General features: G+C 63.7%; 2 protein-coding genes, 1 long non-coding RNA gene and 2 other non-coding genes across 6 annotated transcripts in view; 1 reads left to right on the top strand and 4 right to left on the bottom strand.

The window, feature by feature from the left end:
* Positions 1-1,831: 1,831 nt before the first annotated feature.
* MYO1G (myosin IG) lies at positions 1,832-17,131 on the bottom strand. Its single transcript, XM_074872414.1, has 22 exons — positions 16,968-17,131; positions 15,332-15,540; positions 15,166-15,259; positions 14,465-14,630; positions 14,327-14,380; positions 12,794-12,889; positions 12,584-12,700; positions 11,132-11,338; positions 10,900-11,045; positions 10,172-10,286; positions 9,293-9,463; positions 9,147-9,217; positions 8,169-8,243; positions 7,932-8,064; positions 6,533-6,699; positions 6,231-6,438; positions 5,512-5,735; positions 3,367-3,511; positions 3,180-3,284; positions 2,979-3,092; positions 2,200-2,354; positions 1,832-2,111 (listed from the first exon to the last, which is right to left on the bottom strand). Exons 1-22 carry the CDS (start codon positions 17,060-17,062, stop codon positions 1,955-1,957), a joined length of 3,024 nt encoding a protein of 1,007 aa, XP_074728515.1. The 5' UTR covers positions 17,063-17,131; the 3' UTR covers positions 1,832-1,954.
* Positions 17,132-17,480: 349 nt separating this feature from the next.
* LOC141945067 (uncharacterized) lies at positions 17,481-19,506 on the bottom strand. Its single transcript, XR_012629409.1, has 4 exons — positions 19,157-19,506; positions 18,628-18,662; positions 17,785-17,873; positions 17,481-17,623 (listed from the first exon to the last, which is right to left on the bottom strand). It is a non-coding gene; the product is annotated as an uncharacterized LOC141945067 (long non-coding RNA).
* On the bottom strand, positions 18,151-18,285 carry LOC141935152 (small nucleolar RNA SNORA9). The gene has a single exon (XR_012626484.1). It is a non-coding gene; the product is annotated as a small nucleolar RNA SNORA9 (small nucleolar RNA).
* LOC141935158 (small nucleolar RNA SNORA9) lies at positions 18,755-18,889 on the bottom strand. Its single transcript, XR_012626488.1, has one exon. It is a non-coding gene; the product is annotated as a small nucleolar RNA SNORA9 (small nucleolar RNA).
* A 248-nt stretch (positions 19,507-19,754) lies between the features above and the next one.
* Positions 19,755-23,702, top strand: part of CCM2 (CCM2 scaffold protein) — a 38,332-nt gene continuing 34,384 nt past the window's right edge. For both annotated transcript variants that reach the window (XM_074871854.1, XM_074872231.1), the window contains exon 1: positions 19,755-19,994. In XM_074871854.1, coding sequence (XP_074727955.1) covers positions 19,965-19,994 — 30 coding nt within the window. In that variant the 5' untranslated portion in view covers positions 19,755-19,964. The remainder of the gene's footprint in view (positions 19,995-23,702) is intronic.

Genomic DNA, 23,702 nt, shown 5'->3' with positions numbered 1-23,702 from the left:
CAGCTCTGTTCATTATCAGAAAAATAATGGTTTTTTTCCTATAATATCCCATGAATTTAATTGTTTGATGAGCTCTTCGGTTCGCTAGCAGGTTCCCATGTGTCAAACACTTGCCAAATACCAGTGGGACAGGAGCCACCTTCTTTCACCTGTGAGAAATCCCCCTGTTTTCCCACCCCTCCTCTGATCCATCGATCCCTGGGGCATGGGGACACTGGGTGTCGGGGACATTGGGACACAGGATATGGGCATGGGGACGTCAAGGACACCGGGATCCAGGACACAGGGACATTGGGACACTGGGTGTCAGGGACATGGGGACCTGGGGACACAGGGACATCAGGATACTGGGTGTCAGGGACATTGGGAGCTGGGGCATGGGGACAGTGGGACACCAGGACAGTGGCTACCGGGGACATCAGGGCCATCAGGACACCAGGTGTCAGGGATATTGGGACCCACTGGGACATGGGAACATTGGGACACAAGGTGTCAAGGACACAGGGATGTCAGGACACCGGGTGTCAGGGACATCAGGGCCTGGAGGACAGGGACACCAGAACACAGCGGCATCAGGACCCAGGAATGTAGGGACACCTGGTGTCAGGGGACATCGAGACCCAGGACCCAGGGACCCCACGACACAGAGACATCGGGACCTGGGGACATATGGACACAGGGACTCGTGACACAGGGACATTGGGACCTGGGACAGAGTGACACCAGGGCATGGGAGCACTGGGTGTCAGGGACATGGGGACCTGGAGCATGGGACCCAGCCCCAGGGCCCAGCCCCCAGCTGTGGGGTGGCACCATGGGGACACGTGGGGGTCCCCAGGAGGGGGAGGTGGGGGCGTGGGGGCTGCCAGCCCCACCAGCCCCAGACAGAGGGTGTGGGTGAGCCCCTCACCCCACAGTGCTCTGGGGGTGCTGAGAGGTCCCAGCTTTCCCCGGCGCTGGGGGGCCCAGCCCAGCCCAGCCCTTCCCACCCCACCCCCTTCCTGCTCCATCCCAGCCCATCCCATCGATCCCATCTCAGCCCAGCCCACCCCAGAGACTTCATCCCATCCATCCATCCATCCATCCATCCATCCATCCATCCATCCATCCATCCATCCCACCCCCTCCCAACTGATCCCACCTTATCCCATCCATCCACTTTACCCCATCCCACCCCATAGGTCCCATCCCACCCATCTCACCCCATCCCACCCCATCCCAGACTTCATCCCACCCATCCCAACTGAGCCCATCCCACCTCATAGAGCCCATCCCACCCCATCCCATCCATCTCACCACATCCCACCCCATAGGTCCCACCCCATCCCAGACTTCATCCCACCCATCCCAACTGAGCCCATCCCACCTCATAGAGCCCATCCCATCCCACCCCATCCCATCCATCTCACCACATCCCACCCCATTCAGTAGATCCCAGCTCACCCCATCCACTCATCCCATCCCGGCTGATCCTACCCCATCCCATAGGTCCCACCCCATCCATCCATCTCACATCATCCTACCCCATCCTATCGACCCCACCCATCTCACCCACTCCATCCCATAGATCCCAGATTCCATCCCATCCCACCCCACAGACCCCATCCCACTTCCACCACACCATTCCTGCCCCACTGCAGCCAACCTGCCCCCCGCCCCACTCCGCCATGGGCTAGCAGTATCCCAAGCTGTGGGGCAGAGTTTCTGGGGGACCCCCGCCCCGTACTGGGGGCCCTGAGGGTCCCAGCCAGGTTTGGGGGGGGCTCCGGGGGTCCCATCCAGCAATTTATTCCCAGTGCACACAGGGTTTCTGGCATCGTCCCGGGGGAACGCGGGGTCGGGGGGTCCTGTGGCCTCAGTGGGCCTGTGGGGTCCTGAGCAGGGGCCAGCGGGGCAGGGTGGCGGCAGGATGCAGCCGAGGGGGGCCCGGTGGAGGGGCTGCCACCCTCCCCCTTCATCTCCCAGGCCAGTAAAGCACAAAGCCATCGCGGCTCTTGCCAAAATCGGGGGCGGCCGCATCCGGCCGCGTCTCCACCGTCAGCAGCCGCCGGCGCCCGCGGAGGCTCAGCTGGATGCAGTCGGACACCCGGACCTGCAGCTCCCGCTTGGTCCTACGACATCCCAGCATCGACTTGAGCAGGAGGGTGGGCTCACAGGGTGCTGCCCCCCCCCTCCCCAAGCCCGAGCCCCCCTACTCACGCCCGGCAGTGCTCCAGGAGGACGCCCACCAGCTCGCCCACCCGGTTGTCCCCCGTCGGCCGCGTCTTGTGCAGGCACACGGCCACGTCCGCCCGGCTCTGGGTGTGGAAGACCACCAGCTGCGCCGGGCAGCTTGTCACGCTCAGCCCCGTCACCTGTGGGGACAGCAAGGTGGCACTGCTGTGGCCATGGCTGTGGGGGGGAAGAGGGGGGCGTGGGGATACTGCACGGCCAGTGTGGCATGGCTGAGGCACCATGGGCACGGCCACCGTGGTAGGGACGGTGTGGTGGGGACAGCACGGCATGGCCAGTGTGGTGGGGACAGCATGGTGGGGACAGCATGATGGGGATAGCATGATGGGGATGGCATGGCATGGCCAGTGTCATGGGGACAGCGTGGTGGGGACAGCGTGGTGGGGACAGCACAGCATGGCCAGTGTGGTGGGGACAGTGTGGTGGGGATGGCATGGTGGGGACAGCATGGCCAGCGTGGTGGTGACAGAGTGGTGTGGACAGTGTGGCATGGCCAGTGTGATGGGGACAGCAGGGTGGGGACAGTGTGGTGGGGACAACATCACACCTCTGTCCCACAGGACTTCATGGTGCCAACGCAGATGGCCCCACAGCACGTGGCCGTGGGGCCCATGGAGGGGTCTCCAACCAACCCCCATGTGGGAGCAGGACAGCCAGGACACATGGGTCCCCCCAGCTCTGGGTGTAGGGGGTGGCCTTGTCCCCCCAGCTACCCTGGGGACACGGGCAGGGTTGGGGACACTCACGGTGCTGAGGGGCAGCGCCCGCATCACCCGGTACTGCTGCCGGGGGTCCAGCTTGTAGAGGTGCTGGTCCGTCACGAGGATGGCCCGGTCCCGGCTCTTTCCAAAATGGTTGATCTGCGGGGACAGGGCCAGGTGAGGGGACACGCCAGGGGGTAACACAGAGCTGGTGGCTGGGCAGGGCCCCCCTTTTTCCCCCCTCACCTTGCGGACATGGCAGGAGAAGAGGACGGAGCCGAAATGCACCTTGTCCTTGAGGGCCTGGAGGCGGCGGGCGAAGGGCAGCGCCAGCCCCGGGTTCTCGCTGGGCTGTGGGGAGCCATGGGGTGGGGTGGGGGTGGCACCCTGGGGTGCGCCATGGGGCACCCCCAAACCCGCCACAGGTCCTTACCAAGGAGAGGTAATCCCCTGCCCAGCTGCGCTGGCAGCCCCAGTCCTTCCGCAGCGCCCCCAGCGCCTCCATGGCGGCCACCTTGGCCCGGATCTGCCCCATCTCCGACGGGGGGATGTTCTTGATGATCTGCCGCGCTCGCCACCTGCGGCGGGGGACATGCCGCAGCCACGTCACTGTCCCACGCTCACATCCCACATCCCCGTCCCATGCTCCTGTCCCACACCCCCATCCCCATCCCACATTCCAGTCCCACATCCCTGTCCCACGTCCCCGTTCCCATCCCACACCCCCATCCCCATCCCACATTCCAGTCCCACATCCCCATCACATGTCTCCATCCGCATCCCACATCCCTGTCCCATGTCCTTGTTTCCATCCCATGTCCTTGTCCCACATTATCATCCCATATTCCTGTCCCCATGCCATGTTCCCATCCCACATCCCCGTCCCACATCTCCATCTCGCATCCCCGACCCCATCCCACGTTCCCATCCCACGTCCCTGTTCCCATCCCACATCCCCGTCCTTTCTCCCCAGCCCCGTCCCACATCCCCATCCCATGTCCCTGTTCCTATCCCGCATCCCACGTTCCTGTCCCACGTCCCCATTCCCATTCCACATCCCACATTCCTATCCCACATCCCCATCCCCATCCCACATCCCCATCCCTGTCCCACATCCCACATTCCCTATCCCACATTTCCATCCCACATCCCCGTCCCATGTCTCCATTCCACACTCCCAACCCCATCCCACATTCCCATCCCACATCCCCATCCCATGTCCCTGGTCCCATTCCACATCCCACGTTCCTGTCCCATGTCCCCGTTCCCATCCCACATCCCACATCCCTATCCCACATTCCCATCCCACGTCCCTGTCCCTTGTCCCCATCCCTGTCCCACATCCCCATCCCACGTTCCCATCCCACATCCCTATTCCTGTCCCACATCCCACATTCCTATCCCATGTCCCTGTCCCACATTTCCAACACACATCCCTGTCCCCCATCTCTATTTCATGTCCCTGACCCCATCCCACATTCCCATCCCATATTCCCCATGTCCCTGTCCCACACCCGCATCCCTGTCCCACGTCCCCATCCCATGTTCCCATCTCATGTCCTTGTCACACGTCCCTGTCCCCATCCCACATCCCCATCCCACATCTCCATTCCCATCCCCATCCCACATCCCTGTCCCATGTCTCCATCCCCATCCCACATCCCCATCCCACGTCCCCGTCCCATGTCCCCGTCCCATGTCCCCGTCCTGTCCCACATCCCCATCCCACATCCCCGTTCCCATCCCAAATCCCACATCCCTATCCCACATTCCCATCCCACATCCCTGTCCCATGTCCCCATCCCACATCCCCGTTCCCATCCCACATTCCCATCCCACATCCCCATCCCACATCCCCATCCCACCCCACATACCCATCCCACATCTCCGTTCCCATCCCACACCCCACATCCCCATCCCCATCCCACATCCCTGTCCCATGTCTCCATCCCCGTCCCACATCCCCATCCCACGTCCCTGGTCCCATCCCACATCCCACATCCCCATCCCACATTCCCATCCCCATCCCACGTCCCCATCCCCATCCCACATCCCTGTCCCATGTCCCCATCCCCATCCCACATCCCTGTTCCCATCCCACGTCCCCATCCCCATCCCCATCCCACATCCCTGTCCCATGTCTCCATCCCTGTCCCACATCCCCATCCCACGTCCCTGGTCCCATCCCACATCCCACATCCCCATCCCACATCCCTGTCCCATGTCTCCATCCCCGTCCCACATCCCCATCCCACATCCCTGGTCCCATCCCACATCCCACATCCCCATCCCCATCCCACAGCCCTGTCCCATGTCCCCATCCCCATCCCACATTCCCATCCCCATCCCACATCCCTGGTCCCATCCCACATCCCACATCCCCATCCCCATCCCACAGCCCTGTCCCATGTCCCCATCCCCATCCCACATCCCCATCCCCATCCCACATCCCTGTCCCATGTCTCCATCCCCATCCCACATCCCCATCCCACGTCCATGTTCCCATCCCACATCCCCATCCCCCGTTCACATCCCCATCCCACATCCCCCGTCCCCATCCCGCCGTTCGGGCCGGTACCTGCAGAAGAGGCGCTGGCTGGCGTCCTGGAACCTCGCCAGCACGGCGGGCGGCTCCGGCCAGGCCAGGCCCTTGCCGAGGTCGGGGAGGGCGCGGACGCCCTGGAACCGCCGCAGCAGCTCCCGCACGTGCGTCTTCACCTTCTGCCGCCTGTACCACGCCATGATGGCGTAGGCCGCGCGCAGGTACCGGCAGCGCCGGCGTGCCAGGGCGCCGCGCCACGCCTGCCCAACGCCCGGTGCTCAGGGTGGGCCCTGCCCCATAGATCCACCCCCCCGCTGCCCCCCGGGAGCGTGGCTGTGGCACCAGGCTGGGTGCTCGGCACCACCCCCAAAATGCTGCTCCCCAGCCCAAAATTCCCCAGTGCGGCCCATGCTCTGCTCTGAGGAAATGCCCTGTGTTGTGTCCTGTGTCAGCCCCGCAGCCTGCCCCACGGCCTGCCCCACAGCCTGCCCCACGCCACGCCGAGCCCCACGCGGTGCCCCATTCTCTGCCCCACGCTGTCCCCCACGTCCCACCCCGTGCCCTGCCCCACAGCACACCCCGTATGATGCCCCATGCCCTGCCCCACATCCCACCCCATTCCCTACCCCATGCCAAGCCCGTGCTCTGCACCATCCTGTGCCCCACACTCATCCAGCACCCCGGGGTGTCCCCCCCCAGCCCCGTGTCACCCCAGGGGAGCTGAGACCGAGCCAGCTCATGCCACGCGTCCCCACCTTCTGCAGCAGCAGGACGATGATGGGGATGAGCTGCGTCCGCTCCTGCTCGAGGCAGAAGAGGGTGCGGGGCGTGCGGATGAAGACCTTGGTGTGGCCATAAGCCACGTCATCCTGGAAGCCGTGCTGCTCCAGGAGGGCTTGCGTAGCCTCCCGGTCGGTGGCCATCAGGTGGTTGGGCCACGTGTACTCGCAGGTCATCTTGTACCTGGGGAGGGGGGTGGTTCCCGGGGTGAGGGGGCGCGGAGGGGGGTTCCCGGGGGGCTGAGGAGGGGCGTGGGGGTGCCGGGGGGCAGCCGTACCGCAGGAGGAAGCGGTCGTAGGGCTGGCGGTAGGCGAAGCCGGCGCGGCGCACGCGGACGTTCTCCAGCAGCCCCAGGTAGGAGACCTGGTGGCGGCAGCGCTCCTCGTCGAAGAGCGTCGGTGACTTCTGGTCGTTGGGTTTGATGCAGCGCACGTAGTAGGGCTCCTGCAGGGACACGGAGAGGGTGGCACTGCGGTGGCACTGAGCACACGTGTGTCCTGAGCTGGGGGGCTGCGGGCGCGCAGGGTGGGACCGCACCGGGTATGGGTGGCACGGGGACGGGAGGGCTCGGTGGCTTGGGGATGTGCCTGGCTGGCATGGAGACACCTTGGCTGCCTGGGGACACGTCAGGTTGGCTCAGGGACATGCCAGGCTGGCTGGGGACATCTAGGCTGGCACAGGGACATGTCAGGCTGGCACAGAGACATCTTTGCTGGCTTGGGGACATGCTAGGTTGGCTCAGGGACATGCCAGGCTGGCTTGGGGACATCTTGGCTGGCTCAGGGACAACTTGGCTGGGTGAGGACATGACAGGCTGGCTCAAGGACATGCCTAACTGGTTCAAGGACATGCCAGGCTGGCTCGGGGACACCTTGGCTGTCTCAGGGACATACCAGGCTGGCTCAAGGACATGCCAGACTGGCTCAGGGACACCTTGGCTGGGTGGGGAGACATGCCAGGCTGGCTCAGGGACATGCCAGGCTGGCTGGGGACATCTAGGCTGGCACGGGGACATGTCAGGCTGGCACAGGGACATCTTTGCTGGCTTGGGGATGTGCCAGGTTGGCTCAGGGACATGCTAGGCTGGCTTGGGGACATCTTGGCTGGCTCAGGGACAACTTGGCTGGCATAGGGACATACCAGGCTGGCTTGGGGACACCTTGGCTGGCTCAGGGACACCTTGGCTGGCACAGGGACATGCCAGGCTGGCTTGGGGACACCTTGGCTGGCTCAGGGACACCTTGGCTGGCATAGGGACATGCCAGGCTGGCTCAAGGACATGCCTGACTGGCACTGGGACACACCAGGCTGGCTTGGGGACACCTTGGCTGGCTCAAGGACACGCCAGGCTGGCTCAGGGACATGCCATGCTGGCTGGGGACATCTAGGCTGGTACAGGGACACGTCAGACTGGCACAGGGACATCTTTGCTGGCTTGGGGACATGTCAGGTTGGCTCAGGGACATGTTAGGCTGGCTTGGGGACATCTTGGCTGGCTCAGGGACACCTTGGCTGGCACAGGGACATGCCAGGCTGGCTCGGGGACATCTCGGCTGGCTTGGGGCCACGCCCAGCTGCCATGGGGACCTATCAAGCTGGGTTGGGGACATTCCCAGCTGGCCCGGAGACACATCAAGTTGGTGCAGGGACACGCCAGGCTGTCCCCGGTCCCCTACCTTGGAGGCGAGGTTCTCCACCAGGGCCACGATGGAGTTCTTGAAGAGCGTGCCGGTGGTCAGCGGGCGCTTGGTGACCTCGGTGACGCTCTGCTCGCCGTCGGGCCACATGGCACGCAGCACCGGGTCCGCGCTGGGGACGGCGTTGATGTGGGGCTGGCAGCAGCGGGCCACCCCCGCTCCTGCCCCCCCGGCTGTGCCACCAGCCCTCCCAGTCGTGTCCCCTGTGTCCCCAACCTGTTGTAGAGGAGCCGTTTGAAGTCCTGGAAGAGCGTGTCCTTGTTCTTGTCCAGGAAACCCTCCACCGAATACCTAAGGGGGGGGGGGCACCATGTTGGGGGGCTCCTCCAGCACTCGGGGGGATTGGGGGGCGGGGAGCTGCACCCTGAGGGACTCAGGCATCCGGGCAGCCCTTCCTCCCCGCAGTGGGATGGGGGCTGCTGGGGGCACCCAGCCCCACAAAGAGGTGACATGTGGCTCTGGGGGTGGCCCTGGGGGCACCCATGGAGGTGAGGGGATTGTGGGGTTCAGCGCTGATGGACACAGGGTCCCCCAAACCTGTCCCCACTGTCCCCAGGGTACAGCATGGTGTGTCCAACACAGCCCCTCCCGCTCCACAGGGCCTCTGGGGACCTCCCAGACCCCATGGACCACAGTGGTCCCCCAAATGGCCCCCTATGGTCCTAACTGGCTCCCCACAATCCTCCGTGGGTCCTCAAAGCCCCACAGTCAACCAAGGCCACCCTATAGTCCCCCAGGGCCCTCCACAGTCACAGGTGGCCCCCACATCCTCCCAAGGTCCCTCACAGCCCCAAGGCCTTCCATGGTCCCCCAAGGTCCCCCACAGCCCCCCATGACTCCATGGCCACATCCACAGTCCCCAATGGCCACCCCCACTCCCATGGCCCTAACTGACCCCCCGCCAGTCCCCCATGGCTCCCCACAGCCTGATGGTCCCCCATGACCCCAAAGCATCTCCCACAGTCTCTCAAGACCCCCCACAGTCCCATGTCCCCCCCATGCTCCTACATGGTCCCCCATGGATCTCCAAGGTCCCATGGTCAACCCTAGACCCCCAAGAGCCCCTATAGCCCCATGGTCCCAAATGGCCCCCCCACAGTCCCCCCATGCTCTCCTGAAGTCACCCCCGCAGTGCCCCACAGCCACCTGATGACACCCATAGCCTCCCCCGTGTCCCCCCGGTGTCCCCCTCACGTGACATCTCCAGCGTAGTGCTTGATGCGGAAGTCCCGGTTGAACTCCATGGTCTTGTCTGTGGGGCAGAGCTGGGGAGCAAGGGGGTGTCAGCCCACCCCACCCATGGGACCCCCACCGCTGCCCCCAGCACCCCCCAGGAGCACCTTGCGGCTGGTGTAGTGGGGGTGGCGGCCGAGGCGGGCGTCCATGGAGGCGAGGAAGAGGGGGTCGGTGACAGTCCCTGCGGCCAGGCAGGCCTCGTCCAGCAGCGCCAGGATGCCACGGTGCGGCTGCTCCACCAGCTCCACGATGGGCTCGTTGCTGAAGTACTCGATCTGGGGGGAGCACGGGGGTGGGCACCCCGAATTGCACCCCCCAGGCAGCCTGATTTGTCCCCAGGCACCCCAAATCTTGCCATGGCTGGTGATGGCATCTCTGTCCCCACCACCCTCTTGCCAGGCGATGCCCCCCCATCCACCTCTGACACCCCCGTGTCCCTCACGCTCTGCCAGGCGATGCCCCCCCTGTCCCCCTCCCCATGTCCCCGTGTCCCTCACACTCTGCCAGGCGATGCCTCCCTGTCCCCCTCCCCATGTCCCCGTGTCCCTCACACTCTGCCAGGCGATGCCCCCCTGTCCCCCTCCCCATGTCCCCGTGTCCCTCACACTCTGCCAGGCGATGCCCCCCTGTCCCCCTCCCCATGTCCCCGTGTCCCTCACACTCTGCCAGGTGATGCCTCCCTGTCCCCCTCCCCATGTCCCCGTGTCCCTCACACTCTGCCAGGCGATGCCCCCCCATCCCCCTCCCCATGTCCCTGTGTCCCTCACACTCTGCCAGGTGATGCCCCCCTGTCCCCCTCCCCATGTCCCCGTGTTCCTCACACTCTGCCAGGCAATGCCCCCCTGTCCCCCTCCCCATGTCCCCGTGTCCCTCACACTCTGCCAGGCGATGCCCCCCTGTCCCCCTCCCCATGTCCCCGTGTCCCTCACACTCTGCCAGATGATGCCCCCCTGTCCCCCTCCCCATGTCCCCATGTCCCTCACGCTCTGCCAGGTGATGCCCTCCCGCTGGTACTCGGCCTGCTCCTGTCGCAGGATCAGCTCGATGAAGAGCTGCTGCAGCTTCTCGTTGCAGTAGTTGATGCAGAACTGCTCGAAGCTGTGGGCAGGGGGGGTCAGGATGGTCCCCACTGTCCCCCCACGACATCCCCTGCGCACGCACTGAGCTGCATGGCCTGGCCCTCCATGGGCCCCTCCTGATCCTGGTCCTGTCACCTCCCTGGGTCCCTTGTGGTCCCATCCCCTTCCATGTGTCCCTTGGGCCCCTCCGTGTGTCCCTCCCAAGTCCTGTCCCCTCCTTGAGTCCCCCCTGGATCCTGCCATCTCCATGTGTCACTCCCAAGTCCTGTCCCCTCCATGTGTCCCTCCTGGGTCCTGTCACCTCCCTGTGTCTCTCGTGGGTCCTCTCCCCTCCACATGTCCCTTGGGCATCCTCCCCCACTATGTGTCCCCCCTCCCAAGTCCTGTCCCTCCACGGGTCCCCTCCACGTGTCCCTCCTGGGTCCCATCCCCTTCCCGTGTTCCTTCCAGGTCCTGTCCTGTCCACGAGTCCCTCCTGGGTCCTGTCACCTCCATGTGTCCCTCCAGCTGTCCCTCCCAGGTGTCCTCCTGTCCCCCCCCAACTCCATCCTTCCCATCCCCACTCCCCCCACCGTGTCCCTCCCAGGTCCTGTCTGTCCCTACATCCCCTCCCCACCCCCGGGCCAGGTCACCTGTTGGTGTCAAAGATCTCGAAGCCGTAGATGTCAAGGACACCGATGACGGTGCTCTTGCCGTGCAGGCGGGCGTCGTAGCCACGGGTGGCGATGCCGGCGTTGATGCGCCCCACGATCCAGCAGAAGAGCCGCTCGTAGATGGCCTGGGGACAGGGACAGCATGGTGGGCACCCACAGGTGCCGGGGGGGGACGGGACGACACCCCTGTCACCCCGTGTCCCCTCCTCACCTTGGCGCAGGCGTCGCGGGCGTAGGCGGCCTCCTTGGGGCTGTGGCCCTTCTCGATCAGCTCCCCGCCGCCGGCCGCCACGGTGCGGGTCAGGAGCGCCTGGCGCAGGCTGTCAGGTGCCGTGGCCGTCAGCTCGGCCAGTGCCGCGACCTGCGCCACGTCCTCCACCGCCGCCGTCTCGCCCTCCGCCGTGAACTTGATGTTGCCCTGGGGCGGCCACACAACGTCATGTTGGCGGATGAAGGTGGGGGGACACGTGGGAGCCCCACTGAAAGGGGCTGGGGTGTCCCAGCACCATCCTTTCCTGCACCATGGGCTGGGCCATACCAGGCTGTACTGGTTTGTATTGGGCTGGGCTGGGCCATACAGGGCTGTACTGGTTTGTATTGGGCTGGGCTGGGCCACACAGGGCTGTACTGGTTTGTAGTGGGCTAGGCTGGGCCATGCTGGTCTGTATTGGTTTGTACTGGGCTGTGCTGAGCTCTGCTGTGCTGTACTGGTCTGTATTGGGCTAGGCTGAGCCATGCTAGACTGTACTGGTTTGTATTGGGCTGGGCTGTACTGGGCAGGGCTGGGCCATGATGGACTGTACTGGTTTGTATTGGGCTGGGCTGGGCTCGGCCATGCTGGGCTGTACTGGGCTGTATTGGGCTGTGCTGGTTTGTATTGAATGGCTGTCCTGGCCCATACTGGGCCACACTGGTTTGCACTGGACTATACTGGTTTGCATCAGGCTGTGCTGGGATGTGCTGGTTATGCTGGTTGAGGCTGTACTGGTTTGTACTGGGCTGCATTGCACTGCATAGGGCTGCACTGGTATTTACTTGTTCGCACTGGTTTGTACTGGGTAATGTGGGGCCATATTCATTTGCATGGGGCTGTACTGGTTTGCCCAGGGCCATACTGGTCTGCTTTGGGGCTGTACTGGTGCAGGGGGATTATACTGGGGGCGGGGGCCATACCGGTCTAACTGCAGCTATACTGGTGTGGAGGAGCCGTACTGGTGCGTGGAGGCCATACTGGTGTGGGGGGGGCTGTACTGGTGTAGGGGGGCCCATACCAGTGTGAGGGACCCATGCTGGTGGGGTGGGGCCATACTGGTCTGCCCAGGACCATACTGGTGTGAGGCGGGGGCTGTACTGGCCTGCCTGGGGCCATACTGGTGTGAGGGACCCATACTGGGCTGTCTGGGGCTCTACTTGTGTGCAGGGGGCATACTGGTCTGCCTAGGGCTTTAGTGGTGCACAGGGGCCTGTACTGGTGTATGGGGGCCGTACTGGTGCAGAGGGAGCTGTACTGGTGCAGGGGGGGCCATACTGGTGTGGGGCGGCTATACCTGGGGGGTCCATACTGGTGCAGGGGGGGATGTACTGGTGCAGGACAGGCTGTACTGGTTGGGGGGGGCCCATACTGGTTGCGGGGGGGGGAATACTGGCTGGGGGGTACTCTCACCAGGTGCAGGATGGCGCCCAGGACGCGGCGCACGGAGTCCCTCTCCTCTGGGGAGAAGCCGATGATGGCCATCGCCTCCTCCACCGCCCGGTAACCAGCCGCCTCGTCCCCGCAGGCCTTGGAGGGGGAGCATGAGGGGGGGGGTGTGAGAGGGGCTGGGACACCCCATCCTGCCCCCCCACCCCTCCCCGCCCCTCCATCCCCACTCACGCTGCCCTGGGCACCCTCCTGAGTGCAGCGGTAGGCGCCGGGGTCGGGGGAGAGGTGCAGTGCGGCCAGCACGGCCGGGGGGGCTCCCAGCAGCAGCTGTGGGGTGGGGGGGGTGTCAATGCCTGGGGGGGTCGGTACCCCCCGCCCAGCATCCCCCAGCCTGGCCGGTGCCGTTCGGGATCCCCCTACCCTGTCGCATCCTGTCCTGTCCCTCCCCATCCCATCTGCCCCATTCCACCCCATCCCATCCATCCCGCCCTTCTCATCCCAAGCAGCCTATCCCAATCCCACAGATCCCATCCCCATCCCATCCATCACCATCCCATCCATTCTATCCCCATCCCATCCCCATTCATTCCATCCCCATCCCATCCCATCCATCCCACCCATTCCATCCCCATTCCCATCCCCATCCCATCCATCCCCATCCCATCCATCCCATCCCATCCATCCCACCCATTCCATCCCCATCCCCATCCCATCCCATCCATCCCCATCCCATCCATCCCACCCATTCCATCCCCATCCCCATCCCATCCCATCCATCCCCATCCCATCCATCCCACCCATTCCATCCCCATCCCCATCCCATCCCATCCATCCCCATCCCATCCATCCCATCCCATCCATCCCACCCATCCCATTCCCATCCCATCCCCATTCATTCCATCCCCATCCCAATCCGTCCCATCCATCCCATCCCATCCATCCCCATCCATCCCATCCCCATCCCATCCCACAGATCCCGTTGTTCTCATCCCACCCTGACCTGTCCTATCTCACCCTGTCCCACCCATTGCAATCCCATTTATCCCATCTGTCCCATCCCACCCGTCCCATTCTATCCATCCCAACCCCATCCCCTCCCCATCCCATCCATCCCATAGATCCCATCTGTCCCATCCCAATGTTCTCATCCCATCCCTCCCCATCCCATTCATCCTGTCCTTCTCATCCCATCACGTCCATCCCAGCCCCATCTCATGCCGTAGACCCCTCCCATCCCTCCCCATCCCAGACCCATCTCATCCTGTAGATCCCATCAATCCCATCCCAACCTTCCCATCCCATCCCATCCTTCCTTCCCTCCCATCCAATCCCCATCTCCATCCCAACCTTCCCATCCCATCCTTCCCTTCCCTCCGATCCCAATCTCCATCCATCTTCCCTTCCCTCCCATTCCATCACCATCTCATTCCATGGATCCCATCCATCCCATCCGTCCCATCTTCTCATCCCATCACATCCATCACACCCACCTCAGCCCCATCTCATCCTGTAGATCCCATCAACCCCATCCCAACCTTCCCTTCCCATCCCATCCCATCCCATCCCATCACATCCATCACACCCACCTCAGCCCCATCTCATCCTGTAGATCCCATCAACCCCATCCCAACCTTCCCTTCCCATCCCATCCCATCCCATCCCATCCCATCCCATCCCATCCCATCCCATCCCATCCCATCCCATCCCATCCCATCTTTCCCTTCCCATCCCATCCCATCCCATCCCATCCCATCCCCGCCCCACCTGGTAGAACACGTGGAAGTTCCTCTCCCCCGGCTGCTGCTGGATGATCCGGGACTGGAAGGGGGAGCGGGGGGTGGGTGCCCTGCGGTGCCCCCCACCCACAGCCCCCCCTGTCCCCTCTCCCGCCGGCCCCCCCACCTTCTCCAGCAGGTAGTTGTGGATGTGCCCGCCGGTGGGGTCACCCTTGAAGTCGAAGTTGATGTCCATGTACTTGCCGAAGCGGCTGGAGTTGTCATTGCGGTTGGTCCTGGCGTTGCCGAAGGCCTCCAGGACGCAGTTGGACTGGAGCAGCACGGCCTTCACCCTGCGTGGGGCCGCACCGCCTGGCTCAGCTCAGCTCAGCTCAGCTCAGCTCAGCTCAGCTCAGCTCAGCTCGGCTCGGCTCAGCACGGCACAGCTCAGCTCAGCGGTGCTGCAGCCTCACTGATGGACACAGACCGCCCCCCAGTCCCTTCACGCCACCCGTACCGCTGTGGGGTCCCCCTGAGCTCCCCTCACCCTCCCTAAGGACATGGGGCACCCCAGGGCCCCCCAGAGCCACCTCACAGGCCCTTGGGGCACCCACACCATTCCTATGGGGATGGGGTACCCCAGTCTCCTCACACCTTCCCTATGGACACGGGGCACCCCAAGACCATCCCCCAGAGCCACAGGGCACCCCCGCTCTTCCCACACCATCCCTATGGACGTGGGGCACGTCGGTCCCCCCACGCTGACCCCACAGACAGGGCCACCAGGCCCACACACCTCCCCCCAATCCCACCACCCCGCACCCCTCCCTCCCACCGGCGCCGTGGGGCACCCCACACCCCCCACACTCCCCGTGGGGCTGCACCCACCTCTCCACCTCGGCGCGCTGGCTGGGGTTGGTGATGGCGGCGATGTACTGCATGATGTACTTGCTGGCCTCCGTCTTGCCCGCCCCGCTCTCGCCTGGCAGGGAGGGCAGGAGCTGGGTGAGGATGCCCACCCAAGGGTGCCCCCCACCCACCCGTCGGTCCCTACCCGAGATGACGATGCAGGTGTCCTTGGCGCGGCGTTTCATGGCCTTGTAGGCGGCGTCGGCCAAGGCGAAGAGGTGCGGCGGGCGCTCGTAGAGCTCTCGCCCGCGGTAGCGCTCCACCGCCGGCGGCCCATACAGCGCCAGCGCCCGGTACGGGTTCACCGCCACCACCACCTCCCCGATGTAGGTGTAGATGCGGCCCTGCGAGAACCTGTGCACAGGGGGGGCCGTGGGGGGGCTGCTCTGTGGGGTGCTGTCCTCATCCCATGGGGCGGGGTGGCCACCCTGCGCCGTGGGGCAGGATGATGCTCGTTTGGGTGCTGTGCCATGGGGGAGGGTGTCACCCTGCAGGGTGCTGGGCTATGGGGTGGGATGGCGGGCTGTGGGGTGCAGTGCTGTGGGGCAGGATGGGCGCCCTGCGGGGCGCTGTGCTGTGGGGTGTGATGCTGTGGAATGGCACCCTGTGCGGGGTGCTGTGGGGCAGGGTGGCATCCTGCGGGGTGCTGTGCTGTGGGGGCAGGATGCACACCCTGCGGGGTGCTGTGCCATGGGATGGGATGTGTGCCCTGTGGGGTGGCATCCTGTGGGGTGCTGTGCCGTGGGGTGGGGTGGTAGCCTGCAGGGTGCGGTGCTGTGGGGTGGGATGCATGCCCTGCAGGGTGCTGTGCCATGGGGTGGGATGACATCCTGCAGGTTGTGATGCTGTGGAGTGGCACCCCATTGAGTGCTGTGGGGCAGGGTGGCATCCTGTGGGGTGCTGTGCCATGGGGCAGGATGCATGCCCTGTGGGGTGGGATGACATCCTGCGGGTTGTGATACTGTGGAGTGGCACCCTGTGGGGTGCTGTGGGGCAGGATGCACACCCTGTGGGGTGCTGTGCTGTGGGGCAGGATGCACACCCTGCAGGGTGCTGTGCCATGCGGTGGAGTGGTGACCTGTGGGGTGTGGTGCCGTGGGGTGGTGCCCTGTGGGATGCTGTGCCATGGGGTGGGGCGGCATCCTGCGGGGTGCTGTGCCATGGGGCAGGATGACATCCTGTGGGGTGTGATGCCGTGAAGTGGGACCCTGTGGGCTGCTGTGGGACAGGATGCATGCCCTGTGGGGTGCTGTCCCATGGGGTGTGGCAGTGCTGTGGGGTGGCATCCTGTGGGGTGCTGTGTCATGGTGTGGGGTGGCTTCCTGTGGGGTGTGATGCCATGGCGTGGCACCCTGTGGGGTGCTGTGCCGTGGGGTGGTGCCCTGTGGGGTGCCATGCCATGGGGCAGGATGCACGCCCTGTGGGGTGCCGTGGGGCAGGACCACAGCACAGGCAGAACGCCAGGCACCATGCCGTGGGGCCTGGGCTGCATGCTATGGGACAAAGCACCCCCCGAGAACCACGCTATGGGGCAGCACCAAGCACCGTGGGGCAGGCAGGAAAGGTGGGGGCCCCGTGGGTGCGGACCCCCTCCCACCCCCTCCCTCCCCAGCCCCCCAACCCGCTCCAGGAGTGGGGCCGTGCCTCAGTTTCCCCCCACTGGGCACCGCCCGGATGCTTCCGCGTCTCCCCTGGGGCAGGGGGACGACGACTTGGGGTGGCTGCTCCCGCCCGCCAGCACCGCAGGGGTGTCCCCCCGGCCCGTCCCCCCCGCCCCGTACCGCAGGCGCAGATTCTCCAGGAACTGCTCCATCGTCACCTCATCCAGGAGGACGAAGTCGGCTTTGCCAAACTCGGGCCCCTCCAGCTCCGCCATGGCACCCGCTTCCTGCCCCGCCAACCGCCGCCGCGCAGGCGCGGGGTGGGGGGGGGGGCCCTGTCACCTCCCAGCGGGTGACACCGGGGCCACCCAAAATTGGTGGGGTGGGGACTTCACCCCACACCCTCAGGGCTGAGCCTGACCGGCGCTCAGCCCCACAGCAAAGTTGGGGGGTGGGGGGGGGGATGTGTGCGGCAGACGCCGTGCTGCTGTGTCACCTCGAAGCACCACGCCTGTCCCCAACCCCCCCAGGTTGTGGTTACGGGGTGTCACTTCCCTTTGGCGCCCAGCCGCAGCCGCTGGGGACGCGGCGGTGACAGGCACAGGGGGTTGCTGAGCACCCATGGCAGCTCCCAAACTCTGGGTGTCCCCCCCAGCCCCCTCCCTGCCCCGTCACCACACGGTGCCAAAAACCCGCTGGGAAATCCCTTCTTTATTAAGATACCACCATCACCCATCCTCGTCCCAGTATCCCCAGTTCAACCAGCAACTGGGAGCTCTGGGAAGGACAAGCCGAGGTGCAGATCAGCGGAGAGAGGCCCCCGTGTTGGTGTCCAGCTGGAAAAGAAGGGGGGAGTCATTACGATGACGAGGATTCCGGTGTTAATGAGGCACCGGGATGGCAACGTCACGGCAAACCAGTGCTCACCAGTATCCCCAGTTCCACTCTTTAACCACGGAGTTATTCCCAGTAAAACCCAGTAACGGTAAAACCTTACCAAGCAAGTGTGGTGAGCCATTCCGGGAAGGTTGCTGTTCCATTTTTCCAGCGTTTTTCCTAGAAATGGGTGTTCTACCGGATTTTCACCTAAAACGGGAGAAAAACCCAAAGGTCTGGATGTGCCGTGGGGCCGAGCCGGCGGCTCCCAGCTCATCCCCCGCTGGCGGTGACATCCTGCAGAAAACGAGGTGGCCACAGCAGCTCTCCGGTGGGATTTTGGCTCCTAGAGACTCTCATTCGGTGGCCGAGCTAATTACACAGAATCAGGCTAATTGCGATGAGGGGGGAGGGCGTGGGACAGCCCCCCCCACACCCCCCACCCCAGGCTCGTTGGACCCAGCTCCTGGCAGCCCCCGGCAACTGGGGGTGTCCGGGATGTCTATAACCTCCCCTCGGGGGGTGGCGGGGAGAGGCCTCAAACCGTCCCGGGGTCGCTTTGGCAAGCGCTGTAGGAATGGCGGGGGCCACGCCAGGCCCCCCCACGCTGGAAGGCTTGCGGAGGGCAGGGATCAGGCTGTGACTTCAGCCCTGGGCCACGAGGGGGGAAATTCTGCTGGGCTTGTGGCGACAGATCCTGAGAGCTGACCTGCCCCCGAAAAATGGGGTGGCCACCTCTGATAGAAGCGGCATCCTAGGAAAAACGAGGTGGCCACCTATCTGAAATGGCATGCTAGGAAAAATGAGGTGGCCACAGCAGCTCTCCGGTGGGATTTTGGCTCCCAGAGACTCTCGTTTGGTGGCCGAGGCGGTCTGGCTAATGACACAGAATTAAGCTAATTGCAGTGACAGGGGAGGGCGTGGGACAGACCCCCCCTACCCGGGACAGGCCCGTCGGACCCACCTCTTCACTCCCGGCGGCCTCTGGACAGCGGCCCCCTGCAACCAGAGAGAAAAAACTGGCATCAGCGGCCCCGGAGGAGGCGGCAGCCGGTATCGCCGCGGGGCTCCCCCCGTTCCTCGGCCGTGGGGGGTGTCCGGGATGTCTATAACCTCCCCCCGGGGGGTGGCGGGGAGAGGCCTCAAACCGTCCCGGGGTCGCTTTGGCAAGCGCTGTAGGAATGGCGGGTGCCACGCCAGGCCCCCCCACGCTGGAAGGCTTGCGGGGGGACACCAGGAGACCCCCACTCTCCCCAGCACCCCTCACTCCCTCCCGGAGAACGCCCCGGCGACCACACGCGGCTCATGGAGGACTACCCTTCCCAGCATGCACCGCGCACCCCCTCAGCGGCGGCTGGGCCCGGCGGGGTAGAAGCGCCTCACCCCGCGCTGCCCCTCGGTGCCCCCGTTCCTCCCCCGGCCCGCGGGAGCGGCCCCGGCCGCGGATGGCGGCGGATAAAGCCGGACGGCACCACCCCCCCCGCACTCCATACCTTCCGCTGCGGCCGCCATGGCTGAGGGCGGGGGGGGGGCGCCGGCGCGTGACGTCATCGCGGGGCGCCGGGGGACAGCGCCCCCTGGCGGGAGCGGCGGAAAGCGAGGCCGGAGCGGTCAGCGCATGCGCGGAAGCGTCAGCGCCGCCGCGGGCCCAAGCGCCCCAGGCCCGGCCTCCCGCCGCCGCGGGATGAGGCCGGGAACGGGGCCGGCCGCCCGCCCGCCCCGGCCAGGCCACGGCCACGGCCATGGCCACGGCCACGGCCACGGGCTCGAGCTCGGGCTCGGGCTCGGGCTCGGACTCGGCCGCCCCCAACGGCGCCGCAGGCCGCTACGGTGAGGGTGGGCCCAACTGCCCCTCAGCGTGGCCCCGCCCACAGGGGGGCGGAGCCGGTGCACGGAGTGGGCGTGGTCCGGCGGATGGGCGTGGCCATCCCCGCACCCATCCCCGCAAGGGGCGGGGCTAACGGGGCGGGCCGGTCGGCGAGCTCGGCGCATGCGCACTGCGGCTGGGCGTCCCCGCGCGGCCGGGGAGGACTGACGTCAGTCCTCCGGGCGGAGGGCGGGGCGCGGTGCACGCCGGGAAGCCGCCGCCCAAGATGGCGGCAGGATTGAAAAGTTGTTGGTGGCGCTGAGGCGGCTCCGGGCGGGCCGGGAGCGGGAGCTGGAGCCGGGCCCCGGGCGGGTCCATGGCCGCCGCCGGGCAGTGAGGCCGGGCTGCTGGGCCCCTGCCGCGTACCGAGGCCGGGCGAGCACGGCCGCTGCGGGGATGCCCCGGGGGGGGCCGGGGCCGCCGCCGCCGGAGACATGGAGGAGGAGGGCAAGAAAGGCAAGAAGGTGAGAGCGGGCCGTTCCCAGGGCTCCTCGCCGCTGTGGGGCAGCCCTGGGGGTGGAGGGCCGCCAGCCGGCCCGGCTGTGCATCTGGGAGAGGGGCCCTCTCATCCCCGCCGGCCTGGGGGGCTGCCCCATCCCTGGGCCGTGGCTGCCCGGGCCCTCTGTGCCCCACGGCCGCTGGTCCCACAGCCCTCCCAGGGGCGGCTGGAGCCTTTCTGGCTTCTCAGGCCTTGTCCCCTCTCTGTGGTGGCTTCAGGCTTGTCCCTGGCCGAACTGAGCGTCTCCCTGTTGGTGTGGCTGCTCCGAGGGCTGGGGCCTCACTACCCCCTTTAAAAAATTCTTTTTCTGCGTGGGCTTTGAGGGGAGCGCTGCCATGGCCTTGCTGTCTACCAGGCCCCCCCTTATGTGCAGCTGTGGGGTGGGTCTGCTCCCACTGCCCTACCCGTGTCCTGGTGCCCACTGAGGGTCAGGGCCTGATTTACCCTCCTGCCTCACTGCCCCGGCTGCAAATGAGACAGTTAACGACACATCTTAAAATGTCATCTGTAATGGTGCTGGATTGTCTTATTTACTGATTGTGGTGCTAAAGTGGGCATGCTATATACGCATGCATTTGTTTTGTACATTTATATATATTGAGTCAACTATAGTCAGGACTGCTGTGCTGTAAGCGCCTCAAAGGTCAGCGAGCTCTGTCTGCGTTGACTGCAAGTGGGCTGCTCCAGTTTCTCTTGCTTAAACCTATTTTTATGTTGTGTGGGGGAGGCAAAGCTGAGGCTGGGATGCTTGCTGAGAGCAGGGCTCCCAGAGTGGGGGGGGTTGGCTCTTTCCCTGCAAAATAAACCCTTCCCTTGGTTTGATAACATAACTGGGGGAAAACAAGCTATTTTTAGTCATTTTGGGGGCACCTGCAGTAACGGCGATCTCAGAAGGTGGCAGTAGAGTCTCCTCCTGAAACTCTGGTTTGAAGTGATCAGAATACTCACAGATTTAGAAATATTGACTTTTTTTTTTTCTGGAGTTACCGGACAGACTTCCTACAGATGGAAAGTAAAACCACTGACATCCCCTTGTGATGTCTGACCAGTGTGTGGTGTGGCAGGATCCACAGCACAGGTGGGAAGAGAAATGACTCATCTGGGTATGTAATATTTGGGCTTTCAAGAAGAAACAACTCCAGGTGCTCACTCCTGGGGCTGCGGGTAATTGTAGGGTAATTTTAGATGTCATTAAATGCCTGTTCTTCGCGGTAGGCAGCGACTGCAGGGCTGGAAGCAGCGCTCAACTAAAATACGTAAACTAGAAGCGATACCTTGTAGAAGTGGAGCCAGCTCTTGTCTCCACTGAAAACTGTGTTTCTGCTATTTGGGAAGAATCTGGGGGTTTTTGCCTTGGAAAATGGTGCTTTCCAGAAATGCTGTTTATTTCTGTGACTGGAGAGAGCGTGCTGTCGTACCAGCTGGTGTAATCTGGGATCTTTGTGCTCCTGTTCAGGGGCTTCCTTGCTTCTGCCAAGTGAGGTTGGACCAGGTGATCCATGAGGCCCCTTCCAACCTGCTATTCTATGATTTTAGTGTGAGAAGAGGCAGCCAGCTCCCGTGGCTGTGGATCCTCGGGACAGTTGAGGGTGGCAGGGACCTCTGGAGATGGCCTAATCTAGTTGTCTGCTCAGAGCAGACCCTGTTCTGTTGGGTTTTGAGTATCTCCAAGGATGAAGACTCTGCAGTCTATCCAGGCAACCGGTTCTGTGTTTGCCCTCGCACTAAAGAAAGGTTTTTGGGTTTTTTTTCTTATGCTTGGATGGGACTAGCTGTGTTCCAGTTTGTGCCCAGTCCCTTGTGTCCTGTCACTGGGAAGAGCCTGGATTCTTCTTTCTTTCCTGCCCAACCAGGTCCTGGTACATGTTGATGTGATTCCCCCCAGCCTTCCCTTCTCCAGGCTGGATGATCCCACCTCTCCCAACCTCTCCTCATGCAATAGATACTCTGATCCCTAAACCCTCCTCGCAGCCCTTTCCCTGGGCCTGCTCACGTGTCTTCCAGTCTCTCGTGTCCTGGTGACCCCAGACCTGGCTGTTCCAGCTCCGCCTCCCTGCTGTGTTGTAGGCGATCCTCGTGGACAAGGGGTCCCTGAGACCCCCAGGAGTGGGGCTGCAGCTGGGGAACTTGGTGTCGTGCAGGGGTGGCATCTCCTAGGCCGAGCCATGGGCTTACAGAGCTTCCTTGGTGGAAGTTTTCTGTTGGAGCAGACGCGTGGGGCTCTTCTGAGCTCGGGCCACTATCAAACATGGTTAATTTGGCTACAGAGATGGACGTGTTCATCTGCTGTGCCTCAGTGGTTCCCAGCTGCAGAGAAAAACTTTTCTTCCCTTTTTTTTACACACCAGGTCATTCCAGAAGGCAGGTGCCTGCCCCTCAACCAGCGCCATCACAGGCTGAAACAGGGCAATTGAGTTTCTGTAGTGCTGCTCTGAAGGAGTATTGGACAGGTTTGGTCAGGACTAGGGAGAAAGATCCCAGCCCTGCTTTGGGGCTAACTCCAGCTTTAGACAAAGCATGTACTTGTTAAACTGGAGCTTCTTGCTTTTGGTGGCGCACGCCAGCGAGGTTATCCCTACGGAAACGCAGCAGCGGCGGGACAGAGCACATCCAACCTGCTTTTGGCAGTGGTCCCGAGAGCTGCGTTTGGGATAAAACACCCGTTGCTCACTAATATTGTGCTGGATGGTTACGGAGCGCTCTGGCTCCGGTCGTGCTGTGCGGCTTCCTCGGCGCTTGCCGCTGCGGTCAGCCACACCGTGGGAACCTGCCCGGAGCTGGAGAGCGGCTCATCTCACGCCTGGGAGCCTTGGGCAAGGAGGGATGTTCGTGGCACGCTCCTTTCTGGAAAGAGAATGTGTGGAGAGAGGATGGAGGCGGATTTCTTGGCTACCTTGGTGGTTATTTGCCTGTAGAGAGGGTTTTTTTTTTCCTGCTGGTTTCTGTCGTAGAGGCTCTTACAACATTGCAAATCTGTCCGGTGGCTGCCAGGCTGCTGCAGGTGATCCAGTGCAAAGTGCTTGCAGTTTTCCCCAAGTAATTCTCTGTGGGTGGCATCGGTTGTTAGCATAAAATTCCTGACTTTTCCAGCTCAGGTATGCCCTAGATCTCTGATGCTGGCTCAGTTTGCCTCTTCCTAGGCCTCTTACAGCAGCTGCTTCAGCAGTTGCCAGGTCTTCCTCATAAAGCTGACCTCAATCTGTGGCACCGAATTCTTTGTGGTTTTAAATGCTGGTTAATATTGAGGATATTGGCCAGTCCAGCAATTCCTTCTTGTGCAGATCATTGGGAAAGGTCTGCCAAAACTGAGCTTGTAACTTCACTCCGCGCCAGAGGGTTTGGGCAGCAGCAGGGTCCTGTTCTGCGCTGGGGTGTGCGGAGGGGAATGGAAAGCTGAGAAGCGAGGTCATTCCGGCATGAATGAGCTCCTCGCCCGTGTTCCTGTCTGAGACGCCATTGCTGCACAAATGGTTCTTCTGTGACTTATTTAGGCCACCTGAGTGAACGTGGTGTCTGTATTTTTAGCTTGCTGGGAGGTTTTGAGGCTAAGGAGAGCACCCACGTGTGCTCAGACCCTGCACCGCTTTGCGTACGGAGCCGAGGTCCGTGCTTCCAGCTAAAGCAAGCCACGTGACGAACATTCCTGTCGGCTCTGTCGCCCGTTGCTCTCTTC

The sequence above is a fragment of the Strix uralensis genome, chromosome 1 (assembly GCF_047716275.1).
Source record: "Strix uralensis isolate ZFMK-TIS-50842 chromosome 1, bStrUra1, whole genome shotgun sequence".
Taxonomy (NCBI): Eukaryota; Metazoa; Chordata; class Aves; order Strigiformes; family Strigidae; genus Strix; species Strix uralensis.
Note: the sequence above shows the minus strand (reverse complement) of the source record. Positions and strands in the feature narration are given on the sequence as shown.

Bases quoted from the DNA above. Each gene is read 5' to 3' on its own strand.
- MYO1G (XM_074872414.1), bottom strand. From the start codon at position 17,062: ATGGCGGAGCTGGAGGGGCCCGAGTTTGGCAAAGCCGACTTCGTCCTC. The intron at 14,631-15,165 runs GTGGGTGCAGCC...GGCCCCACGCAG, and splicing joins CAGCGCGCCGAGGTGGAGAG to GGTGAAGGCCGTGCTGCTCC. The intron at 11,339-12,583 runs GTGAGAGTACCC...TGGCCGCCCCAG, and splicing joins TGGGCGCCATCCTGCACCTG to GGCAACATCAAGTTCACGGC.